The sequence below is a fragment of the Equus przewalskii genome, chromosome 10 (assembly GCF_037783145.1).
Source record: "Equus przewalskii isolate Varuska chromosome 10, EquPr2, whole genome shotgun sequence".
In the NCBI taxonomy this organism is placed as follows: Eukaryota; Metazoa; Chordata; class Mammalia; order Perissodactyla; family Equidae; genus Equus; species Equus przewalskii.
In genome coordinates, this window is record NC_091840.1 from 20,911,014 (window position 1) to 20,931,755 (window position 20,742).

The 20,742-nt window shown below is 52.4% G+C and overlaps 1 protein-coding gene across 4 annotated transcripts; it reads right to left on the minus strand.

Annotated features, from left to right (window-relative positions):
* Window positions 1–265: 265 nt before the first annotated feature.
* Window positions 266–20,519, minus strand: ODAD4 (outer dynein arm docking complex subunit 4). 4 transcript variants are annotated; one of them, XM_070561941.1, is made up of 13 exons: window positions 20,150–20,406; window positions 19,530–19,661; window positions 18,341–18,472; window positions 17,938–18,088; window positions 17,191–17,252; window positions 16,722–16,887; window positions 15,171–15,395; window positions 14,796–15,003; window positions 10,371–10,457; window positions 8,526–8,722; window positions 5,275–5,375; window positions 3,346–3,430; window positions 266–1,009 (listed from the first exon to the last, which is right to left on the minus strand). In XM_070561941.1, exons 3-13 carry the CDS (start codon window positions 18,407–18,409, stop codon window positions 453–455), a joined length of 1,908 nt encoding a protein of 635 aa, XP_070418042.1. In that variant the 5' UTR covers window positions 18,410–18,472; window positions 19,530–19,661; window positions 20,150–20,406; the 3' UTR covers window positions 266–452. The 4 variants fall into 4 exon arrangements, with proteins under 4 accessions (XP_070418042.1, XP_070418041.1, XP_070418044.1 ...); XM_070561940.1 differs by lacking the exon at window positions 19,530–19,661 and having other exon boundaries at window positions 20,150–20,519; XM_070561943.1 differs by lacking the exon at window positions 17,191–17,252 and having other exon boundaries at window positions 20,150–20,366.
* Window positions 20,520–20,742: the final 223 nt, after the last annotated feature.

Sequence of the window (20,742 nt, forward strand, 5' to 3'; positions counted from 1 at the left end):
ACGATGCCCTATCCAAGCCAGCTGCCACTTCATTCTGCATTCAGGGCTTAGGGGTTTACAAGAAGCTCTCCCTCTCTGTGTGATGGCTGAGGTGGTCCCATCATTATTTCTTCCCTAAAGCCTGGTTTGGGGGTCTCAGTGTTTCTCCCTAGCCAGGGTGAGGTCAGAGTTCTGCCTGGAAGGGGTGCCCGGTGCCAGGTCCTTCGTCCTCTAAGGCTCTTCTGGAGATGGGTGGGGTGAGCAGGCAGAATGACAGACCCAGGGGTTGTGAGAGTGAAATGGATCTATTTAGAGGGAGAACAGTGACAGAAAGGGGCAGAGGTGACATGTGGGGCCTGGGCCACATTTTCTCCTATGAAAGACAAATCTCAGCTTGAGAGTCCGGTCTCCTGCCATCCCCACGGTGCCTGCAAACGCCAGCCTGGTGAGGCTAGCGCCTGCTAGCGATGGCTTCATTCGTCTTCCTTTTCGTCTTTTTCCGTTGTTTCACCATTTTCTGTTTTTTTCATTTCTCCAGTTTCTCCCAATGCTGTTTTCCCCAATTCTTCTAACTCTCTCCTGCCGGCTTCTGAAAGTCTCCTCTCCGGTCCCTCCCATTCCCTTCTGCTTAATTCTTCTGAGGGTTTCTCATCCAGCTCTAAAGGCCTCCTGTAAATTTCTCTTGATTCCCTTCTGCTCAGTTCTGGTAGTTTCCTGCCTGCTTCTCCTGACCTTAGGCCTAGTTCTCCGGACAGCCTCTTGGCAATGTCTGCTGAATCTCTCCCCATCGCTCCCAGTTCCATTTGCCTAAAGGAGCTGCCTTTTTCTACTTCTCTCCACCTGTTTTCTTCTTGTCCATTCACTGTGATCCTCAGGGCTTCCTTAGACGACTCGTATTCTGTCTCTCTGTCATTCTCAACTGGCTCTCTTTCCCACTGCTTCATCACCTTCTCAGGTTCGTCTCTCCCTCTTCTCGTCGTTTCCTTCTCCCTTGCCATCACTGGTGTGTCATCCAGCTCAGCAGCCTCTTCTGAAAAACAAGAGAAAGGAGAGAAGAAAGGTAAAAGTCTGTTCACCTCTGGGCCGGGGTGAAGCCCAGCCTGGGGGCCTGTGCTTCTGAGAGACAGCACAGCTTTTCAGAAAGAAAGGAAGGAAATCATCATTTACTGAGCAGCAGCCCTGTTCCAGCCATCGTCTGAGCTGCACAGATCACACTACTCGGCCATCATGAGATTGCACAGTGTCACTGATTCGAGTTTGCAGGCAAGGGACCTGAGATTGATAAAAGAAAAATCATACACAATGGTCACACTGCAAATAAACAAACAGCAGAGCCAAATGTGAACCCTGGACAGTCTGCCCCAGAGCACATTCTCTTTCCCTATAAGAAACAGCAGAGGTGCTGGGAGAGGACAGAAGAGTTCATTTCTCCAGCATCCTCGTTCTGCATTTCTCTTTGTCCCTGCGAAGCAGATTCATCATTTGTTGGGACGCTCCCTGTAAAAATATGAGCAGACTGCTAGCAGGAAGTTCAGCTGGAGAGCTATTCTACAGCCAAAGGGATCCTTGCTCCTTGCTTTAACCAGCTACAGAGAAAAGGCACCAGTCCTCGCCTCACTCTCCCCCACATTCTCTTCCTGGAGGCCCCCGGTCTCTAAGATGCCCACAGGGGCTCTCGGTTCACAGCAGGGAAAAGGCTGCTATTTGGCGGTGAAGACACATACAATGCTGCCGCCTGCCGTTCCAGGGGGGAAGTGCCTGCCACCGGCCACCGGGCCTGCTTGATGAGTCTTTAGGACTTTCACCTTCCTCAGCACAGCGCCTGCCGAGGGGAGGGGAGGCTGCTGGGAGCACCCGCTGCTTCCCTCCTGGCTCTCTTCATGTCTATTGCTCCCTGGCTGCTGAGAGCAGCTCCAAGGCCACGTGGGGGCAGAGGCAGATCCCTCTCTGAGGGGACCCAGCCACCACATGGCAGGCGGTGGATAATAAAGAGATGTCATGTGGCTGCTCAGGTGCCCAGAAACCCCACGTCCAGATTCCCGCTGCCATGCTTGGGTCAGGGAGGGCTTCAGCCTTGATGGCTGGAGGGGACTCTGTCCTCCCAGGTGCATGGAGCCCTGGCCCTGGCGCCTCTTCGCTGTGACTTGGCTGGAGTGAGGGCAGCACAGTGGGCTGGACAGAAACGGTGTAGAACCACGGTAAAAGCCCGGGTTCTAGAGCCGGCTGCCCGAGACTAAAACCATGCTGCCTCTGTGTCCTCATCCGTAAAATCAAGCCAATAATACTGACTTCATAGAGTTCTTGGAGGGTTCAGAGGATCAGTCCATACAAGGCCCTTGGAAGAGCGCCTGGTGCACAGGAAGCACTGCGTGGAGAGCAGCTTCTCAAATGGCCCTGGCCCCTTCCTCTTCCCTCACTCCCTCCACAGCGGAGCCAGTCAAAGAGCCGGGGCTGGGGCGTCAAAGGGCTCCTTAGTTCCGGGAGGCCTTGGAAGAGACTGTGATAAGGCCAGCAGGAGCACAGCTGTGACACAGAGCCGCCTTCCCCTTAGCTCATCCTCGTGTCCCCAGGCCCGGCCCCTGCCCTACCCACTGCTGGACCAAGGGCCATTCCATGCAGTGCGGGCGAGCATGGCCCTAAGTCACACTGCTCTGTGACCTGCGCAGATCACTCAACCCCACTCAGCCTCCACTGCCCCAAAACCAGTCCCCACATCCTAGGGCGTGAGGACCGAGGGATATCCTTCTGTCATGCTTACCCTGTGTCTGGCACGCAGTCCGAGCCCCCAGAGGGTAAGTTACTGTCACTCTGCCTCTGTCGGCTCCTGCTCTTCATGCAGGAAATGCTGCCCCCTCCCCGTCGCACCTGGAGAACCATCTTTTGGAGCCTGGAGCAGATGATTCTTCCTCTTTGAGCCTTCCCCGTTTCCCCCCGGGCAATCAGAGCCCCCTCGTTCGGCTCCCCCGCTGAGCAGGGTACCCAGCTGCTGACAACTCAAATTGTCTGGCTTTGCCACTGGGCCTGGGGCTCCTCCAGGGCAGGGGCCGGGCCTCTGTCTCCCCTACATCGCATACCTTCCTGGCATGTGACAAATGCTCAACAAATATTTGATGAATTAACAGAAGTACAGGAGGGGGCTCCCAGGCAGGCCGCATGGGTTCCGACCCCAGCCAGAGCAGGCTAGAAGTCTCCCTCTCCTGCCCCAGGGATGGGCTGGGGCTGCTGGGGGCTCTGAAATCAGAAAGCTCGGTGGGCAGTGCCAAGCCCGCGACTGGAGCAGCTGCAGGAAAGCGTGGCTGGAAGTAACAGGAGAGAAAGCAGAGGGAGAATGCTGAAGCTGCCGTCTTTGGGGCTCCAGGAACTCACCTTTCTCTTTCTTATCTTTGAGCATCTCTCTATAGTTGGTTTTCTTCAGCTCTTCAATGATGCCCTTGTTGGCATCATCCAAGGCCTGCAGGTAGAAGAGGAGTGGTGACCTCTCTTAACCCTATGTAGCACCTACACTTCTCCCTTCCCCATGCAAACCCCAGCCCCAGAAGGCAGACTCTGTACTAACCCCGCCACCCTGTTTTCTCCCAGCTCCTCTGGAGGCTCCTGTCCTGAGGTTAACTGATACTTATGGACCTGGAATTACCCACAGTAAGAGATATAGAAACAGGACTGCGGTAACGCAGACTTCACTTCCCTTGGGCTCAGGTGTGTAATGGGAGTTGTGTCTGCGTGCTAATTTCGACATTTTTACCTAAAGCTTCTTTTGCTTCAGCCAATGTAAAGAGATAGTTCAAGGCCCTAAGCAGCAGCAAGGCAGCAAGTCATGGACGGGGCTCAGAAACACACTGCAGGGTGAGGCTGCGGGGGCCGGCCGCCTTCGGAGGGGCTTCCGGGGCTCTGGGGGACCCCTGGGGGCAGGTTCTGCCTTCTTCCTTGCTGTCCCGAAGCTTGCCCAGGGCAGAGCACCGGTAGGCACTCGAGAGACGCCTGCCAAACGACCACAGGGCCTGGAGCAGTGCTGGTCTGCCCCCTGGTACACTTCCTGCCTCGAGACACCAATCTAGGGGGTTAAGTGTCAGGGACCTGGTCCCAGGAGGAGTTGCTTAGGGCCCTGGGCTACTTGCCCAACAGGCACTTCTCTCCACCTCTCAACCTTCCCAAACCCTGCCCAGCCTTCAAGGTGACCTCCAACCTTCCTTGATGGGAAGCACCCAGCCGCGCCTCCCCGCTGGGGCTCTCTCCCTCTGAATCCCCTGGTCCCTATGGCACTGGTCGTGAACATGGGGTTTTTGTTTTAACCTTCCTGCTGACTCTAAGCTTCCTGAGGGCCAGGACCACGTCGTCACCTTTGGGCTGGGCAGCCCAGGCCAAGCGGTGGTCAGCAAATATTTACTGAACTGAATTGCCATGCCATCCTCTCCACATATTTGCAGGGCGACCATGTGGAAGAGGATTCAATGGGAGAGACAGGCATGAGGACCGAGGAGCGCAGGCAGGGCTTCCACGAGGCAGACACCGTGAGCTTCCCCTGGACGTCAGACTTAGGGGCAGGGTTCACACTCGGGAGGCTGACCCCCTCGACAGAGGAAGATCCTCAGTGGGGGATGGGGGAAGGCAGGGCAGAACCCGCCACATGGTGGGGTCTCTTGGGAGCGATGTGTGCATCATGACATGCTCTCTGCCTCCTGAAGCTTACGGTCGAGGCCAGCACCGGTCAACAGAAGTTTCTGCGGTGATAGGAGTCCTCCAGATCTGCACTGGGTGGCACTCATAAGCCACGTGCGGCTATCGACACTTGAAATGTGACTAGTGTGACTGAGAAGCTGAATTTTAAATTTTGTTTACTTTTAATTCATTTTAATCTACATAGCTGCCTGTGGCTGGCAGCCGCCTCACTGAGAAGTGCGAGGGAGCGCAGGCACACTGTATTTCACATTGTCTCCTGAAGGAGGCAGCATTTTTCAAATGACAAATCCTAAAATCAGTTTAGAAGGTCTCAACTCGCATTGAGTAAAAGAAAGGAAGATGAAAAATAAAACAGGATACAATAGGAAATATCAGCTTACTTAGTAAAGGTAAGCATGTTTGTAAAACTTTTGTTTCTATTTTGCGTTTGAAATAAAAACATGTGTATGGGGTTGCTCTATAAACTGACCGCAGTAGCAAGCATTTGAAAGCCACCGCCGTCCACAGGGCAGGTGGGTAATAAAGATGTGTGGAATGGCCAACTGAGAAGGCTGAGGGGCTGAGGGCCCAGCCGCCCTGCTCCCCACAGCCGGGGCCCAGCGGGGTGGGGAGGCTCACGCTGATGATGGCCTGCTGTGCCTCGTTGTTATGGACGAGCTTCGCTCTCTCCAGGGCCTTCTCAAAGTTGTTCACGGCCGACTCGAAGTCTCTCAGCTTCACTGGAGAGCAGGGGGAGGCACGGCACAGGCAGATTGTGACATTAGATGCTGTACAGTACAATGCAGGGGGCTTCAAGGTGCTGGGGGCCCTTGGGAACCCCTGGCCTGCTCAGCCACTCCCAGGGTCAGTCACAAGCCTGTGCAAGCTGGAGTAAGCCCAGGCCTCAGGCAGCATCCCTGAGCTGCCCAGCGCCACCCTTTCCAGCACATTCCTGGGCCATCTCGCCACAAAGGACCAGAACCTGGCAACCTGAGCCTTGGATCTCAGGCCATTCAACCGGGTCAGCAAGGGAAAAGGGTCTGGGGCAGGGACTTGTGCACACATCATGTGTCTCCAGGGCAGGGGGACAACTCCATCTTGCCCCATCTTTAGATTGTTCCAAAAGAGAAAATTCATATTTTTAAAATGTTCAAATTTTTTTCCTTTTTTTTTTTTGCTTGAGGAAAAAAGCTTTGGCAGCCCAGGTTTGTGGTTTCAGATCCCAGTCACAGATCTACATCACTCGTCAGCCATGCTGTGGCAGCAACCCACATACAAAATAGAGGAAGACTGGCATAGATCTTAGCTCAGAGCTAATCTTCCTCAGCAAAAAAAGAGACTGATTGGGGCCAGCCCAGTGGTATAATGGTTAAGTTCATATGCTCCACTTCAGTGGCCCAGGGTTCACAGGTTCAGAGCCTGGGCATGGACCTACACATTGTTCATCAAGCCATGCTGTGGTGGCATCACACATACAAAATAGAGGAAGATTGGCACAGATCTTCCTCAAGTGAAAAGAGGAAGACTGGCAACAGATGTTAGCTCAGGCCCAATCTTCCTCACCAAAAGGAAAGAAAAGAAGCAGATTGGCAACAGATATTAGCTCAGGGCTAAACTTCACACATCACTACTTTGTCCTATAACTAAGTACAAGATCCACTCCCCACCAAGCTTTGGGATCCGTGGAGAAAGGAGGGCCTTGTATCTGTAAGCCAAACTGCAAAAGGCTATTATTGGAAAACCAATTCAAATAATTCTGAAAGTACGTGGAATCACAGTAAATGAGGTCAAATATACCTTTTCTTCAAATACACATTTGAAAAGGGGAGTCGCGGTATTTACGCAGAGACCACGGTGAACGAACATCAGTGTCATTCTGACACGCAGGTCTATGCAGGAGTCATAACACTTACTCAAGGGAGTAAAACATTAAAGACTGTTCCTCTCGTTTTTAACTGAGTACATAACCCAAAGTTATCTTGAGTCTAGGAGCTGTTTTCCTCTACTTTTCCCTCCTTTGTGCATCCCCAAATCTACACATTTATACCTACATTTTTGTTGAGCCACAAATAGGCTTTTGCAAGGACTGTACTTGTTTCTCATCGCTGTTAGAGACACTGATGGGAAGTTGATGAGAGCGCAGGAGCGGAGAAATTAATACATATCGAGCGCTCACTATATGCCAGTTCCTGTTCTAAGTGCTTAAGCACTCAAGTATTACCTTAGTTCTTCACACCAACCCTCTAGCTAAGTACTATAATTATCTCTGCTTATAGAGGATGAGACAGGCACAGATTGGCACCTGCCCAGGGTCCCTAAGCCAGGATGGCGCAGAGCGCAAGCTCTGCCAGCTAGGCTGTTTGGCCTCGCCAGCCCAGTGGCTCCCAGGCTACCACATTTGATCTTTTCAACCCCAGAGTAGGGAAACTAAGACTGACAGGGAATGGCCTGGTTCTCTAGGGGCCCTCAGGGCCTAAAAAGTCCTCAAGAGAGGCCTAGGACAACACCAACCCTGAGGGTGCAGCCTGTCTCACCTCCAGCTTTTCCGGTGCCCTCCCTAGAACAGGAAAGCGGTCCAAGGAAGGCCTCAGGGATCAGGGCTCCCCCCAGCTTAGTTTTCAGTGGTTTTCTCCACGCTCTTAGGAAAGAAGCTATGATTTGTAATGGGGCCCACGAGGCCGAGGCCCTGCAGATCCGGCCCCTCTTCAACCTCCGCCCTCCAGACCTCCCTGGCCCCAGGAGCCCAGCCGACCCTGGTCTCCTTCAGCTTCTTAAATAAGCCGAACTCCTGCCCGGCCTCCTAAACGCTGTTCCTTTGGCTGCAAGGCTCCGTCCTCAGAGCTTGGAACAGCTGGCCCCTTCTCATCCCTAAAGTTTCTGCTTAAAAGTTACTTCCTCAGACGTGAGGGCAGGAAATATTTATCAGTTTTGCTCTCTAATTACAACCAACTTGGTGCCTAGAAGGTCCCAAGTAAGTATTTGTAGTGCAAATGAATGAATGAAGGATTATGCCCGATTATAGCGCCTGTCACACTTCCTCCTCTCTGGGGTCCGCTGTGCACCCGGGGCGGGGGCAGCTCAGTGCGGGGTTTAAGAGCCGGAGTGCAGGAGTCGGGCAAAGTGGGTTCTAGTCCCAGCTCCATCATTTACCAGCCTTCTTTTTCAACTTTGTATTATTTAACTTTGTATTATGAAATATTTAAAATATACACAAAAGAAGAAGGAATAACATAATGAACTCTCATCACCCAGTTTCAATAATTATCAAAATATCACCAACCTTGCTTCATCTCTTCCTCCTTGTCCCCGGCCCCCTGCTGTTTTTTACAACTTTATTAAGATGCAATTTACATATTATAAAATGCACCCATTTGTAAGTATACAGCTCAGCGATTTTTAGTAAATTTATAGAGTTGTGATCACCACAACCCAGTTTTAGAACACTTTAGAACATTTCCATCACTCTAAAAAGTCCTCTCATATGCCCTGGGGCAATCTGCTGAAGCACTTGGTGCCTCAGTTTCCCCATCGACACAAGAGGACAACAGTGCCTCCCTCACTGGCTTGTGCAGCGATGAAATGCAAGGGCACATGTGTAAAGAGTACCATGGCAAGAGGAAGTGGGGCCGCTTGATGATCACACAATGCCGGTCTGTCTGCAGCTGAGCTCCTCAGGGCAGGGGTGCCCAAGCCCTAACTGGCTCAGCTTAAAGTAGGAACTTGCCTCGTGCGGCTCAAAATGGAGGGGTTTATCCCCACTCTCAGACTCAGAGCTAATCTGAGCAGGGACACACTGGGATGGTAAGTCCGGCCCACAGGAGGGCCAGCCCCAGTGTGGCAGCTGGGCCCGAGGGTTGGGGAAGGCAAGGTGATCCTCTCTGAGCTCATACCTTGTGCCTGCGCCACCAGAACACTGGCATTCAGCTGCCACTCGATGTCCCCTTCTTCCTCGGCACACTGCTGGGACTTCTCGCCGTAATTCTGGGCCTGCCAGGGCTGGTCCAGCTCCAAGTAGCAGCGGCCAATCTCGTGGAAGAGCCAGGTCTTCTCGAGGGTGGTTTTTGCCAGAGGGATCTTCTCCTCCCACCTGGGGACACGATGAACCAGGGTCAGCTTCATCACCTCAAACCCTGCACTTGGCCACAGGAGACCAAGGCTTCCTACTGGGTGGTTGAACACAAATTGTTTTCTAAGGGCCAGCTCAGTGGCATAGAGGTTAAGTTTGCGCACTCCACTTCAGTGGCCCAGGGTTCACAGTTCGCATCCCAGGTGCAGACCTACACACCTACACTCATCAAGCCATGCTGTGGCAGCATCCCACATACAAAAACAGAGGAAGGTTGGCACAGATGTTAGCTCAGGGCCAATCTTCCTCATCAAAAAAAAAGGTTCTTCAACTACCAGTTCTTTTAGATACAGGGGTGGAGCTAATAAGCATTAATATATTTTAAAATTACCAAAGCTGGGGGGCCAGCCCCGTGGCCGAGTGGTTGAGTTCGCACACTCTGCTTCAGTGGCCCGGGGTTTTGTCAATTCGAATCCTGGGCGCAGACATGGTACCACTCATCAAGCCATGCTGAGGTGGCATCCCACATGCCACAACTAGAAGGACCCACAACTAAAAAATACACAACTATGTACCAGGGGGCTTTGGGGAGAAAAAGGAAAAATAAAATCTTTAAAAAAAAGAACTACCAAAGCTATTTTGGTACATCTGTTGGATCAAATTTGATACAACAGTTGAAAATACTGTTGACAAAATAGCATTTGAAATAACATAAAAACAATGCTTAAAAACACTATTAAGTACATATAAGAGAAAATCAACAAAAAAGACTGGAACAAAAGAACAAAATATCAATATAAGAAAGAGTAGGATGGGTGATGCAACTGAATAATTTTTCTTCTACTTTTCTGTATTTTCCAAATTAATATTTTAACAATAAGCACACACTTACTATAAAATGTTTTACTATAAAAAGATACTAAGGGTGGGTGAACTCTCATACTCCTCTGTCTTTTAGACACCAGGGGCCATTCTGGAAACCAAACTGCCCGTAGCAGAAGGCCACTGGTGAGCAAGTCTATTTCAATCGAGCGATGGGGGCCTGAAGGATGAGTCCCCTCCGCGCTAAGCGAGTGGCCCAAGGAGCCGGCTCTCCCAGTGCAGGCCGGTCTTGAGGTCAGGCCCTCGCCCCAGTCTCCCTGGGGCTGAGTCACTCCACTGGAGCAATCACCAGCCCCAGAGCTAGACACCAAGAGCCCAGTAGCTGAGCCATCTGGCGAGCTCAGACTCTGTTCCCAGTGACCCTGCGTGACCTTACAGAGTCACAGAACAGCCTCAGGAGAGGTCCCAGGGTCAATCGGTCTACTAGTTCCTGAACTTGCCCAAAGGTAAGGATTACCTGGGGCGCTTGTTAAAAACAGATTCCTGAGCTCCAACGCAAAGCTGTAGAATCAGAATTCCCAGGGGAGAGTAATTCACAGCCCTTCTGGGTGATTCTTATCAATGGGAAATTTTGAGAAAATGCTGATACTATTCTGTTAACTAATTTAACTAATGAGCCCCAGAGTTTACAAACTGGCTTGCTCATGGTCGCCTAGCAGAGCCAGGAGCCAAACTCAGGTCTTCTGGTGCCTCTTTGCCTGGCATCCTGGCCCCAGGCAGGGAGTCCAATGTGAGGGTGGGACATGCTGGCCCCAGTGTGGGAGAGGGGCAGTCCTTGGTCACTCACGTGTCAATGGCTTGCTGGAATTTCCCAACTCTGGCAAAAACCCTGCCAATGTTGTCGAGGGCTCTCGACTTGGCATCAGGAAGGTCACTGTGGGGAAGAAGCAAGAAGAGTGTTCACTAGACACCGGCTTTTGTAGGCACTGTGCAGAAGGAAAAGAAGCCAGAGCAAAGGGCCTGGCCTCAGGGACTCAGGGTCCAGTGGAGGGACAGTGCCCAGGCCGGCAAGGCTGTGGCACTCAGGCTGTCTCGTGCCCTGTGTTTTTATCGGGACCTTTCTGGAGGGCAATCAGTCACCAGCTCACAAAGATGTCCCCTTGATCCAGCAATTCCTCTTCTAGGAACTTACTCAAGAAGATAATGTGACAAGAACACTCATTAAAGCATGGTTTGTAACAATAAACACTGGAAACAATCTACACCTCATCAGTGCCCTGGCATGGCAATTTTTGTGTATGAGAAAAAGTCTGATACGCTAAGTTTAAAAGTCAGATTACAGGTGCATATACTATGTGTATTGTCCTATTTGTGTTAAAATAAATATGCACGATGCTGTGCTCCTGGCTTTGACAATGGAGGAAGGGGCCACGAGCTAAGGAGCATGACAAATGCAGCCCTTAGAAGCTGAAAAGGGCAGGAAGAGAGCTCCCCTCGAGCCTCGGGAGGGGGCGCAGGCCCCCAACACCTTGACTGTGGCCCCAGGGAGACGCTGCGGACTTCCCTCCTCCAGACCGTGAGAGAATAAAGGTATGTTGTTTTAGGCCACCAAAAACTCAGTAAATAAACTAAAAGTGGGCATTTTTAAAAGAAGTAGAGAGAATTAACTATTATCGATAATTACCCAGGGGAAATGACAGTATGAGGGAAACTTGTATTTTATCCATATTATTTAAATTGTTTGCAGTATTCACGTGTCATCAGAAAAAAGATTAAGATATTTCCATAAAGAAAAAGATAATTGCTCCTCCTATGTCGGTTCTTTACCATTACCATATGAACATTCTGATCTCTCTGGTAAAAAATACCTCCTTCCCAGCAAATAAATCAAGAAAACCCTCCCCCCCATCCCAGACCTCCGCCACCAGCATCTCCTCTCACTCCCTCCTCCCAGGCAAGCGTCTCCCGCCTCCTGGCCCCCCAGCCCCGGCAGCCCAGCAGGGCTCCACTTCTTCCGCGAAGCTCTCCTCCTCTCATTCCTGTCCCCCCGCCCCCGCCGCGGCCACGCCCACAGGGGTGGAGTGACATAACCCCCTATGCTGCTGAAGACCTTCCCATGAAGCCACTTAAAGAATGGGACCCTTTCCGAGACACATTCTTTAAAAAAACACAGAAACAAGTTACTTTTGTTTTAGAAATCCTGTAAGTTCTGCTCTCAGCACCACACAGTTCTGAATCGAGCAGGACACTGCAGTACTCGTGTGGAAGCAAACCTCGTCGGCCCCCAGGACCTTCAGGCGGAGCTCCTTCCTCCTCCCCATGGCACCCGGTCCTCCCACTCCCACAGATCCTGGCCCCGGCCCTGCCGCGCTACCTGCAGTTCCCCAAATCCTCCGTCCCTGTCCCGTCCCTCTGCCTAGGGTGCCCTTCCCCCACCCCGCACCCGCCCATCCTCTCCGAGGCCGCCTCAGCCCCCGGCAATGCTCGCCCTGCCTCTCTCCTTGGACCGTCGGCCATCCCTTGCTCCTGCTCCCAGCCCCTCTGGGGTTGGCCTCCCCTTCTAGAGCGGCTGCTCTGCTGTGGTGTGATGAATGAAGGAGTAAGTTGTAATAAGTTAATTCATTCATAACAAAATAGGTAACAACAATAAGAAGGAACAACCATAATAGTAATGAGAAAGCACATAGTCAGATTATCCACAGAGAATTCCAAGAAATGAAGGCTGGGGTCACGGAAGAAGCTGCTTAAACCAGTTGGGATTTGAGCTGCTCCTTGAAGATGGCAGGCTGGCGGGGCAGCCAGGGAGGGGTGGGGCTGGTTAGAAGGAGGAAGCACAGCACCAGGGAGCACACCCAACTCACAAGGAACTAACTGAGGGCACACCTCTGCTTCCTTATGCAGCCACTTCGCACACATTGATCACACGCCCATTATGTGGCAGGTGCTGGGAAGAAAAAGGGAATAGAAAATAGTTCCTTCCCAAGTGTGAAGTCTGAAGGCAGACAGGGCAGGGGTGGCGCGCGAGGGAGCAGAGGCGGCAGGGAGACACTTAGTACTTCAATTTTGAATGATGGGTAGGAGGGGGGTTCATGAAAAAAGTGCTAGTGAAAGAGAAAGCAGTCCCTTTAGGGACTAACAGGAGCCACAGGGTGCTGGCCGGGGCACAGGATGCTTAGGGGCCCGGGGAGAGCCAGGTCAACAGGGGCCTGGAGAAGTCAGGTCAGGAAGGGTGCTGGAACTTTATCCCAACCACCGGATTTGTTTTGCACAGAAGGGCCAGCTGGGCTATGGGAAACCCAGGTCAGAGGAAATAGGCAAGAAGTGAGGAAGGCCCGGCCTGAGCTGTGGGAGGGAAACAGAGAAGGGAAGTCACTCAGGAGACAGGAAGGAGGAGGCATAGACAGGACACGGGTGCGCCGGCCTGCGCACTGAGGGGTGGCAGGTGTCTGGGAAGCTGCCCAGGCTTCTTCTTGGGGATGGGTGGCCAACAATGCCATCCTCATGGAGAGGGAACGCTGGAGCAAGCGGCTTGGGAGGAAGATAAGGGATTCCACTCTGGACATGTTAAATTTGGGGTTCCTGTGGGACATCCAAGTAGAAATGCCTTGGAATCAGGTGGATACGCAGGAGTGGTACGAAGTAAGGATTTTCACATTTTTAAGGCCTGGGCCATGGCTGGATTCAAAGTACTGGAGACACATATTTTATTTAATCCTCTTAATCCCTGTGAGTCAGTATCAGTGTGCCTTCGTCAGAGGTAAGGACACTGAGAAGGTGAGCAACTCAATCAAATCCACACAGCTTCCGAGGACAGAGCCAGGAACCCAAGACAGCTCTGTCTCCACAGCTGGCGGTGGCTTATTTGTTTCTCCTGCTGTGTGGCCAGCATGTGACATTCCTGCTCAGCACGGGGCAGGCGGGTGAGAAATGAACCGGGAATGGATGGCATGTGGGCTCGGATGAGTGAGGAGAAGAGGGCAGGAGGCAAGAGTGTTCGCGAAATACAGTTTGACCCAAATGAAGGACTGACAGCCTTCAGGAGACGCACGCAGAAGGGGGTTGTGAGGACCTTGAGTGCCAAGCAAAGGCATTTGGTTTTAACATGCAGGCAATGAGGGGCCAAGCCCTGTTTGTCAGTATGGGAAGGAGAGGGGGTGGATGAAAAGCAGCGTGTCTCTGGAGGTGAGGAGGGAGCAGGTGGAGGCAGGGAGAGCTGGGGGCCAACCTGTGAGTGGAAACGGGATGATAGGAGACGAGAGGCTCAGAACTGTGGGGTGAATGGAAACTGGGCAGAAGAAAGTCACAAATGACTCCCAAGGTTAGAACCAGGGTTCCCAGAAAGCGATGGTACCTCTGAGAGGGGGCCCTCAAGTCTCGGGAAGAGCTGGTTCCTGCGAGAGTTGAAATGACTGTTACTGTGGATACCTGACACTTTCCTGAGGTCTTTCCAGGTACCTGCACATGCCATGCTCCCTTTGCCCTATCAGCTCAGGGCTATTGTTATGCCCATTTGACAGAGGACACACTGAGGCTGAGAGGCTAAGGGCCTTGCCTGAGGTCCCACAGCTAGGAGGAACAATTCTGAAGCCCAGGGAGGCCCGACTCCAGAGCCCATGCTCTTGGTCAGCACCGTGGTTTCCAAGGCCCTGCATGACCCGACCCCTACCCACGTGGTCCAGCCTCCTCTTGGCCACTCTTCCTCTGGCAATACTCTGTGCTCTCCAGCCTTAAGCTCCCTCCTGCCTGCCTCAGGGCCTTCCCACAGGCCAAGTGTGTTCCCCAACACCCAGTCAAGTCTGCCTGGAATATACTTCTCATAGCACTGGGCTCTGTACTTTTTCTTCTTGACACTTACCACAATTGCGGTTTATTAGCTATGTCACTTTTTATTTGACATCTGCAGGAAAATGACCCTGGCGTCTGGTCACTATTGTGTTCCCAATGCTAGCCGCATCTGGCATGTCTGGGGTTGATGACTGCTTGTTGAGATGATGTAAGAATAAAAATATCCCTAAGAGCCCAACCATTGGCAGCTTTTGGGAGTTTGAGGCCACTGCCTTCCTCTTTGTGGCAAAAAACGCTGACTGTCTGGGTCTTCCCCTTACCCTCGGTCCTGGGCAGGTGGCTCCTCTGTCTGGGGGAATCCACCTCAGGCATGCAGGGCAGAAAATGGGAGCTCAGCCACCAGCAGCCCTGGCAAACGGCCGAGACAGAGCCCCAGCCCCCCTACAGGCCCACGGCCTCAGCCTCTTGGCCTTCCACAGGCACTCACTATTCCTTGGCGATCTCCAGGTCCTTTCTGTGGCTCTGCAGGGCTGCTACCATCTGCCCAAGCTCAATCTGGGCATTCCCGATGCAGCTGTACAGGTTTCCAACCAGTTCATCCTTGTTGGGCACCTCCTCTTTGTTCCATTCCAGCACCTTCTTCAGCACTTTCTCAGCCTTCTGAAGGCTCCCTTCAGCACTGCCACTGGTCAGCACTGGGAAGGGAAAGAGGGGCTGTGGCGGTAGGAGCAGCGTCCTCATGGCTGACGGGAGAAGCCACCCCCCAGACACCATCCACAGGCCAGTGAAACCAGGGGCTCAGCTACTGGGCTGCTCCCTCTCCACCTGGCAAAGGTCCCACCCTTCTGAGAACAACACCTACACATGTCGATGTCCTCGAGGCTCTTGAGGATGTAACGGGCTGTCTGAGATGGACGGCGTTTGCGGTCCCGCAGCCATTTCTCCTGCATCAGCTTCCGGTCCCGCTCCCTGGCATAGATGGGCTTCTGCTGTCTCCAGAAGTCACTGCGGGTATCCAGGTAGTTAATGCCCGTCATGACGAGGTCCTCCACGGTCAGGCCATGCTTGATGGTGCCTTTGATCAGGTCTGTAGGGAGGGGGGTGAGGAGGAACCAACTAGAACACACGTCTAAGGGAGTCACCTCCTCTTGGCTTGGGGTCCCTGCTGCGGGGGCCCCTATGGGGATCTCTGCCTGGAGTTGCAGAAACAGTGAGGAAAGTGAGAGCATGTGGGTGGCAGGGTGGGTCTCTCTGGGACTAAATGAGGCCAGATCCCCTTTCAGGCACTCCCACGGTGCAAGAGCTTAGTGCACAGGCCCCTTATGGCAAGATATGAGGAGCTGGCAAAAGGGGCGGCTGGAGGAGAGCCCCCAGGCCTCGGGGCTCCCCCATTTCAAGTTCTGTCCTCAGAGAAGACTGAGTCTAGATGCCCAACCTGGCCCAGGTTGCCACCGCCAAGTGATTCCCCAGGTGCCAAGTGGGCTAGTGCACGCTGGGAGGTGGAGTGGCATGACCAAGTCCTGCCCATCGCCCTGACCAGAGGTTAGAGCTGGTAGCAAAGCTGCAAGGCCACCCCTCCCCTCCACAGTTTTTCAGTGTTTATTCAGGCCTGTTACAGAGGAGATGTGCCAGCAGTAAAGCTACCTGTGACCCCGACCTGCAGGGGATCCTGCAGACGCCCTTGGGAAGTCAGTCCTGGAGAAAAGGCATTGGATTCAAGGGTGATCCCTGCTCAGGCTTATCAGCTAAGGGGAATCCTCCCACCCCCGATGTTTATGGGAGACATTCGTTTCAAGGTTTTGTCCTATTCCCTGTCGCTGCTGGCACAGTGGGGTAGAAAGAGCATTGGACTGGAGGTTAGGAGGCCTGGGCTCTGGTGTCAACTCCACCACTAAATTGCTGTCACCTTGGACAAGTTACTCCCCATTCAGGGTCTCTCTTTCCTTTTCTATAAACAAAGGACTGGACCAGACGAGGTTCCGGGACACTCTAGTACTCGTATCCTAAGAGTCCCCTTCTAGCTCCTCCCAGCAGGACTCCTTTGCCCTCTGTACAGACTGAAGGCCCAGGGGACACCCCTCAGGGACCGCATGGGGTGGTAGAGGAGCCCAGACCTCCAGCGTTCCCTTGCAGGGCACCACAGTGCTCAAGAGCACTGGTTCTGAAATTGGACGTCCTGGATTCCAGTCTGAGAGCCATGTCACTGCTTGCCTACATGTGACCTTAGGTGAGTTACTTAACCATTCTGTGCCTCAGTTCCCTCCTCTGTAAAATGAGAATGCTAGTGAAATCTGGCCATGGGAACACGTTGGCAAGTATCATATGATAGGCTCTGCCCCTGGCTCATGCGTTAAGCATTCACCCCAGATTTCCTTTGCCACAGGTTCCCTGTTTCAAAGAAAGTGTCCAAAACCTTCGTCCAGTAGGAGCTTCTCCAGGTACTCCTTGTCCACATAGAGCTCGCCCAGGAGCTGGCGGACAATCTTCTCACTCTTGAGTGAGCCCTTCCGCTTGGACTCTCTCTTGGGGTGATGTAGGAGGTGTCTCGAGGGATGAGGCTTCTGCTCGGCTTTCATACTCTAGGCAGACAGAGCAAGAACCAACAGAGCCTCAACAAGAGGCACGGATTACCCAGTCACAGCCCCAGGGTCTACAATCCCAGGCTCCTCCTCCAGGACCTCTCTGCGGCCGAGGACCATGGTGTCTGGTGCAGGAACAGCTGGACTCCCAAGACCCCTCTTGAGCTGGGGAAGAATCCCATGGCTGTCCGTGATGGGCAGGAGCTAATGGCTCCCAGGCAAGAGGCCGCTCTGACCTGTGCCCTGCAGCCACATGTGGCCTCTTCCCTCAGGGGGATGTGGCGTCAGAACCAGGGCCCTTACCTCAGCTTGCTTGGTTAGGAAGCAAAGGTCCCCTGTGTTCTCTAGCTTAATTGAAGAAGGACCTGTAAGGACAGAAGCTGGGGCTCAGGTCGGCAGGGGCCTCTGGGCACAACCTATCACATATTTTTATGTGGAAATGGCTGCATGTGGAGGTTGTGTCAGAACTGGCTCTGAGTCAGCCAAGCGGGCAAATGGTACAGGGTATTTCACAGAACACTCTTCTAGGAGCTAGGCAGCCCCCACTAGCCCAAGGCCATGGCAGCCAGATTTCCAAACAAACGAAGGCCCTGGGCACCAGGTGAGCTCTCCATTCCATGCTATTTCCACACTCTGCTGCCCAGTGGCAAGCCTTGCTTTCTTCCCTCCGCCTCCTGCCACTAAGCTGATGGGAAGGGCGAGCCCATGGTGCATACATGGTAACGGAGGAAACCAGGGACTGGGGAAGGCTGGGCTCAGGACCCCATTCTACCCTATGACACCAGGCCAGAGACGGGCCTGCGAAACAGCCATTCTCAGGCAGCTTTGAGGAGAAGCACATGCTGTGGTGCTCAGTACAGTGCTTGAGGTACTGGTCCTCCCAGTAGACAGCTCCTAACCCTCAAGAAAATCAAGAGCAGCCAAATGCAAGCATGGGACCCCCTTTAGGCCTGGTGAGGGTTGCCCACCCAATGCACCTCAGGCCTTCCTTCAAATCTAAGGATTCCAAGAGCCTTCCTGGATAAGGGCATAGGCTCCATAGTCACTCACTTCCCACTGAGTTGTTGATGGCTTCCTGGGCTTTCTGAATTCCAACTTTGAATTCCCGATCAGGCCGCAGCTTATAACCTCGATGAAAGAAGACCAAGGCAAACTCAAAGTCTCCCATAGTGTACAGGGTCTCGGCCTTTTGTAAAATCCCCTGGAATGAGAGAGAGTCAAATCGAAGTGGACAGATGAGGCCTTACAGGACTTAGGTGTCGTGGAACAGAAGCGTCCTCGGTTGAGGGTCAAGGTTGGGATACGGGGGCAGGGTGCTAGGCAACTGATCTATAAAAACAAATGACACCAAACTCTACCTAGTCTGGCTGGTTCTCCAACCACTTTCTACCTGAGGCTGCTACAGGCAATGGCAGTGATGAAAGCAAGATTGAGCCCTCCCACCCATAGTCACCTTGCAGAAAGTCGGGTCACCCTGGAGTGAAGCCTCAGCATCCTTCAGGGACTTCTCCAACTCTCCCATCTTCAGGAAGCACTTTGAACGGGCCACCAGGCAATTCTTATCTCCATTCTGAAGGTGAAGAGCCTGAGAGAGGAAGCAGTCAGGTTGACAGGCCCCAAGCAGGGCAGGGTAGAAGCTGGACTGGAAACAGCAGCCCAAACTCTCCTGCCAGAATTTCAAGGGGCCTCAAGCCAGCAAACAGGTCTTCAGATCTTATCAGACCAAAAGCAGCACAACACTGATCTCTGCTCAGTCAACTTGATTATCCATATGCAGCTCTTCTTGAACAAAGTCAAATCACAAGCTACTGTGGAAGCCACTGGCTGAAATGTAAGAATATCACTGGGGCTAGACTGAATTTCCCCCCATGTCTGGGGTTCCTCCAGTCCACTCAGGCAATGGAATCTTAGGATGTTTGGTACACACCAAATTCAGCCACAAACCTGAAAGGGCTGCACAACACGCTCAAAATACAGTTCAAAGGCTAAGCATTCGGAAGGCTGACAAAACGGATTTTAGGAAAACCTACAACGTGAGTTACCCATTCCACTAGCCTTCTCTTTTCACAGAGCTTACTAAGCATGCATCACTATTTCAGGGCATTCAGATGAAAATGCCAGGAGAACAGAAACTGTGATTTTGGCCCTAAAGTGGGAGCAGAAAGCTTCTGCTACTCCCATCCTGTCTTCTTGTGTTTGAGATCATGACTGTAGCCTGTGGGGTACTGCCTGCCTGAGGCATCAGACTGCAGCCCCTTTCTAAGACCTTTCTACCCTTCCCGGAAGAGGAAGTCGGTACTGTCTTTTGTGAAAAAAGGCCATTTCTCACCCAAAGCTATCTTCCGTCGGGGTGTTCTTTTCTCTCTGCCTGAGCTTCTGTAGGATGGAATATGATCCAGAAAGAGGAGAATGGGTGGGGACAGGGCTCCTGAACCCAACTGTTGGCCCATCTGGTTGATCATTTTGGTTTTAGGGTGCGGTTGGTGATCAAAAGGGACGAAAGACTCTAGGCAGCAGTTGAGAAGTTTGACTTTAGGGGGAGCCTTGGCACTGGCTAGAGGGCTAGCCTACCACTCCATCTGAAATAAGAAGTGGGCTATTTCTTGTAAAAGAAATTGTCATAAGAACATCTAATAGCTTACTTGTGAGGGAGGATGGCATGGTGGTGAGCACCTCAGCACTGGAGTCTGAGAGCCTGGGTTTGAATCCTTCCTCTGCCACTTGCTAGTCCAGTGATCTCAGGCATGTTACTCAACTCCTATGTGTTTTCTCATCTATAAAATGGAGTAATAACAGTACCTCTCTCATAGGCTTGTACTGAGCTTAGCAGTGTGATATCGTAAAAAAGCACTCAATCCCCTTAGGGTGGGGTGGAGCAATTTATACTAAAGGTTGTATTATAATGTTATTTACTGATCTTCTGTGAGCAATCACGTGCCAGAGATTTCACCACTTTTACGCGCAGCCTCCTAGCCAATCTCTTGGCCAATGATGGGAAATTGAGGCTGCTCTGTGGAAGGTGGCCAGTCAATCACAAAACTTTTAAGTAAAAAAGCAGAAGAGGTCACTGTTAATGCAGAGAATGGTTATTAACAATCAGGCCGCAAGCGGGAATTGGTGATGAAGCGGGGAATTCACAGAGCGTCAATCAGGAACAAGTGAATAAGAAAAACAAGAGGTCCTCCGGGCATCATCAGGACCTCAGTGTTATCAGGAATCGAAAGCGGAGATGGGTGAGTGAGAGGTTCAGAGAGCGACTCACGTTGCTGAAGCTATGGGCGGCTTTAGAGAACTCCCCGCAGAGATAGAGCCGCTCGCCCTCCGCCATGTAAGAAGGAAAGGTGCTTCGCAAGCCGTCAGTTTCTTGGTCCGACATGGATTCGGAGATGCTGAAGTGGAAAAAAGGAGGAAAAGAAGCCGAAGAACCACCGTCAGGCTTGTGGAAGCCCCGTCTCTTAGCAACCGGGAGACGGAGCGTTACTTCCGGCCCCGCCCCTCGCGCCTGCGAGTCGCCAGCCTGCGCATGCGCCGGAGCAGCCGCGCCCTAGACCGGGGCGTGACGAGTGCGTGGCGGGCGCGGGGCGCTGTAGTGTTGGCTGTTGCACGCCCCATCGGTTCTCTCTGGGACTGCCTCGTGTCCAGAATTTACAGCCAGGAAAACAGGAAGAGGATTAAGGGCAGAATTCCAAATAGCGATAAGGCATGTCTACCTAAAGAAATCTAGGAGGCAATAATAGAACCAGAAGTGTTTGTTTGGGATCAAAGAATTGCAATTCAGGGCCCACAGATCCTTCAGGTAGCAACCTGAACAGTGTCCCGCTAAGGAGTGAAAATCAGCCTTTTTTAAAAGAGGGG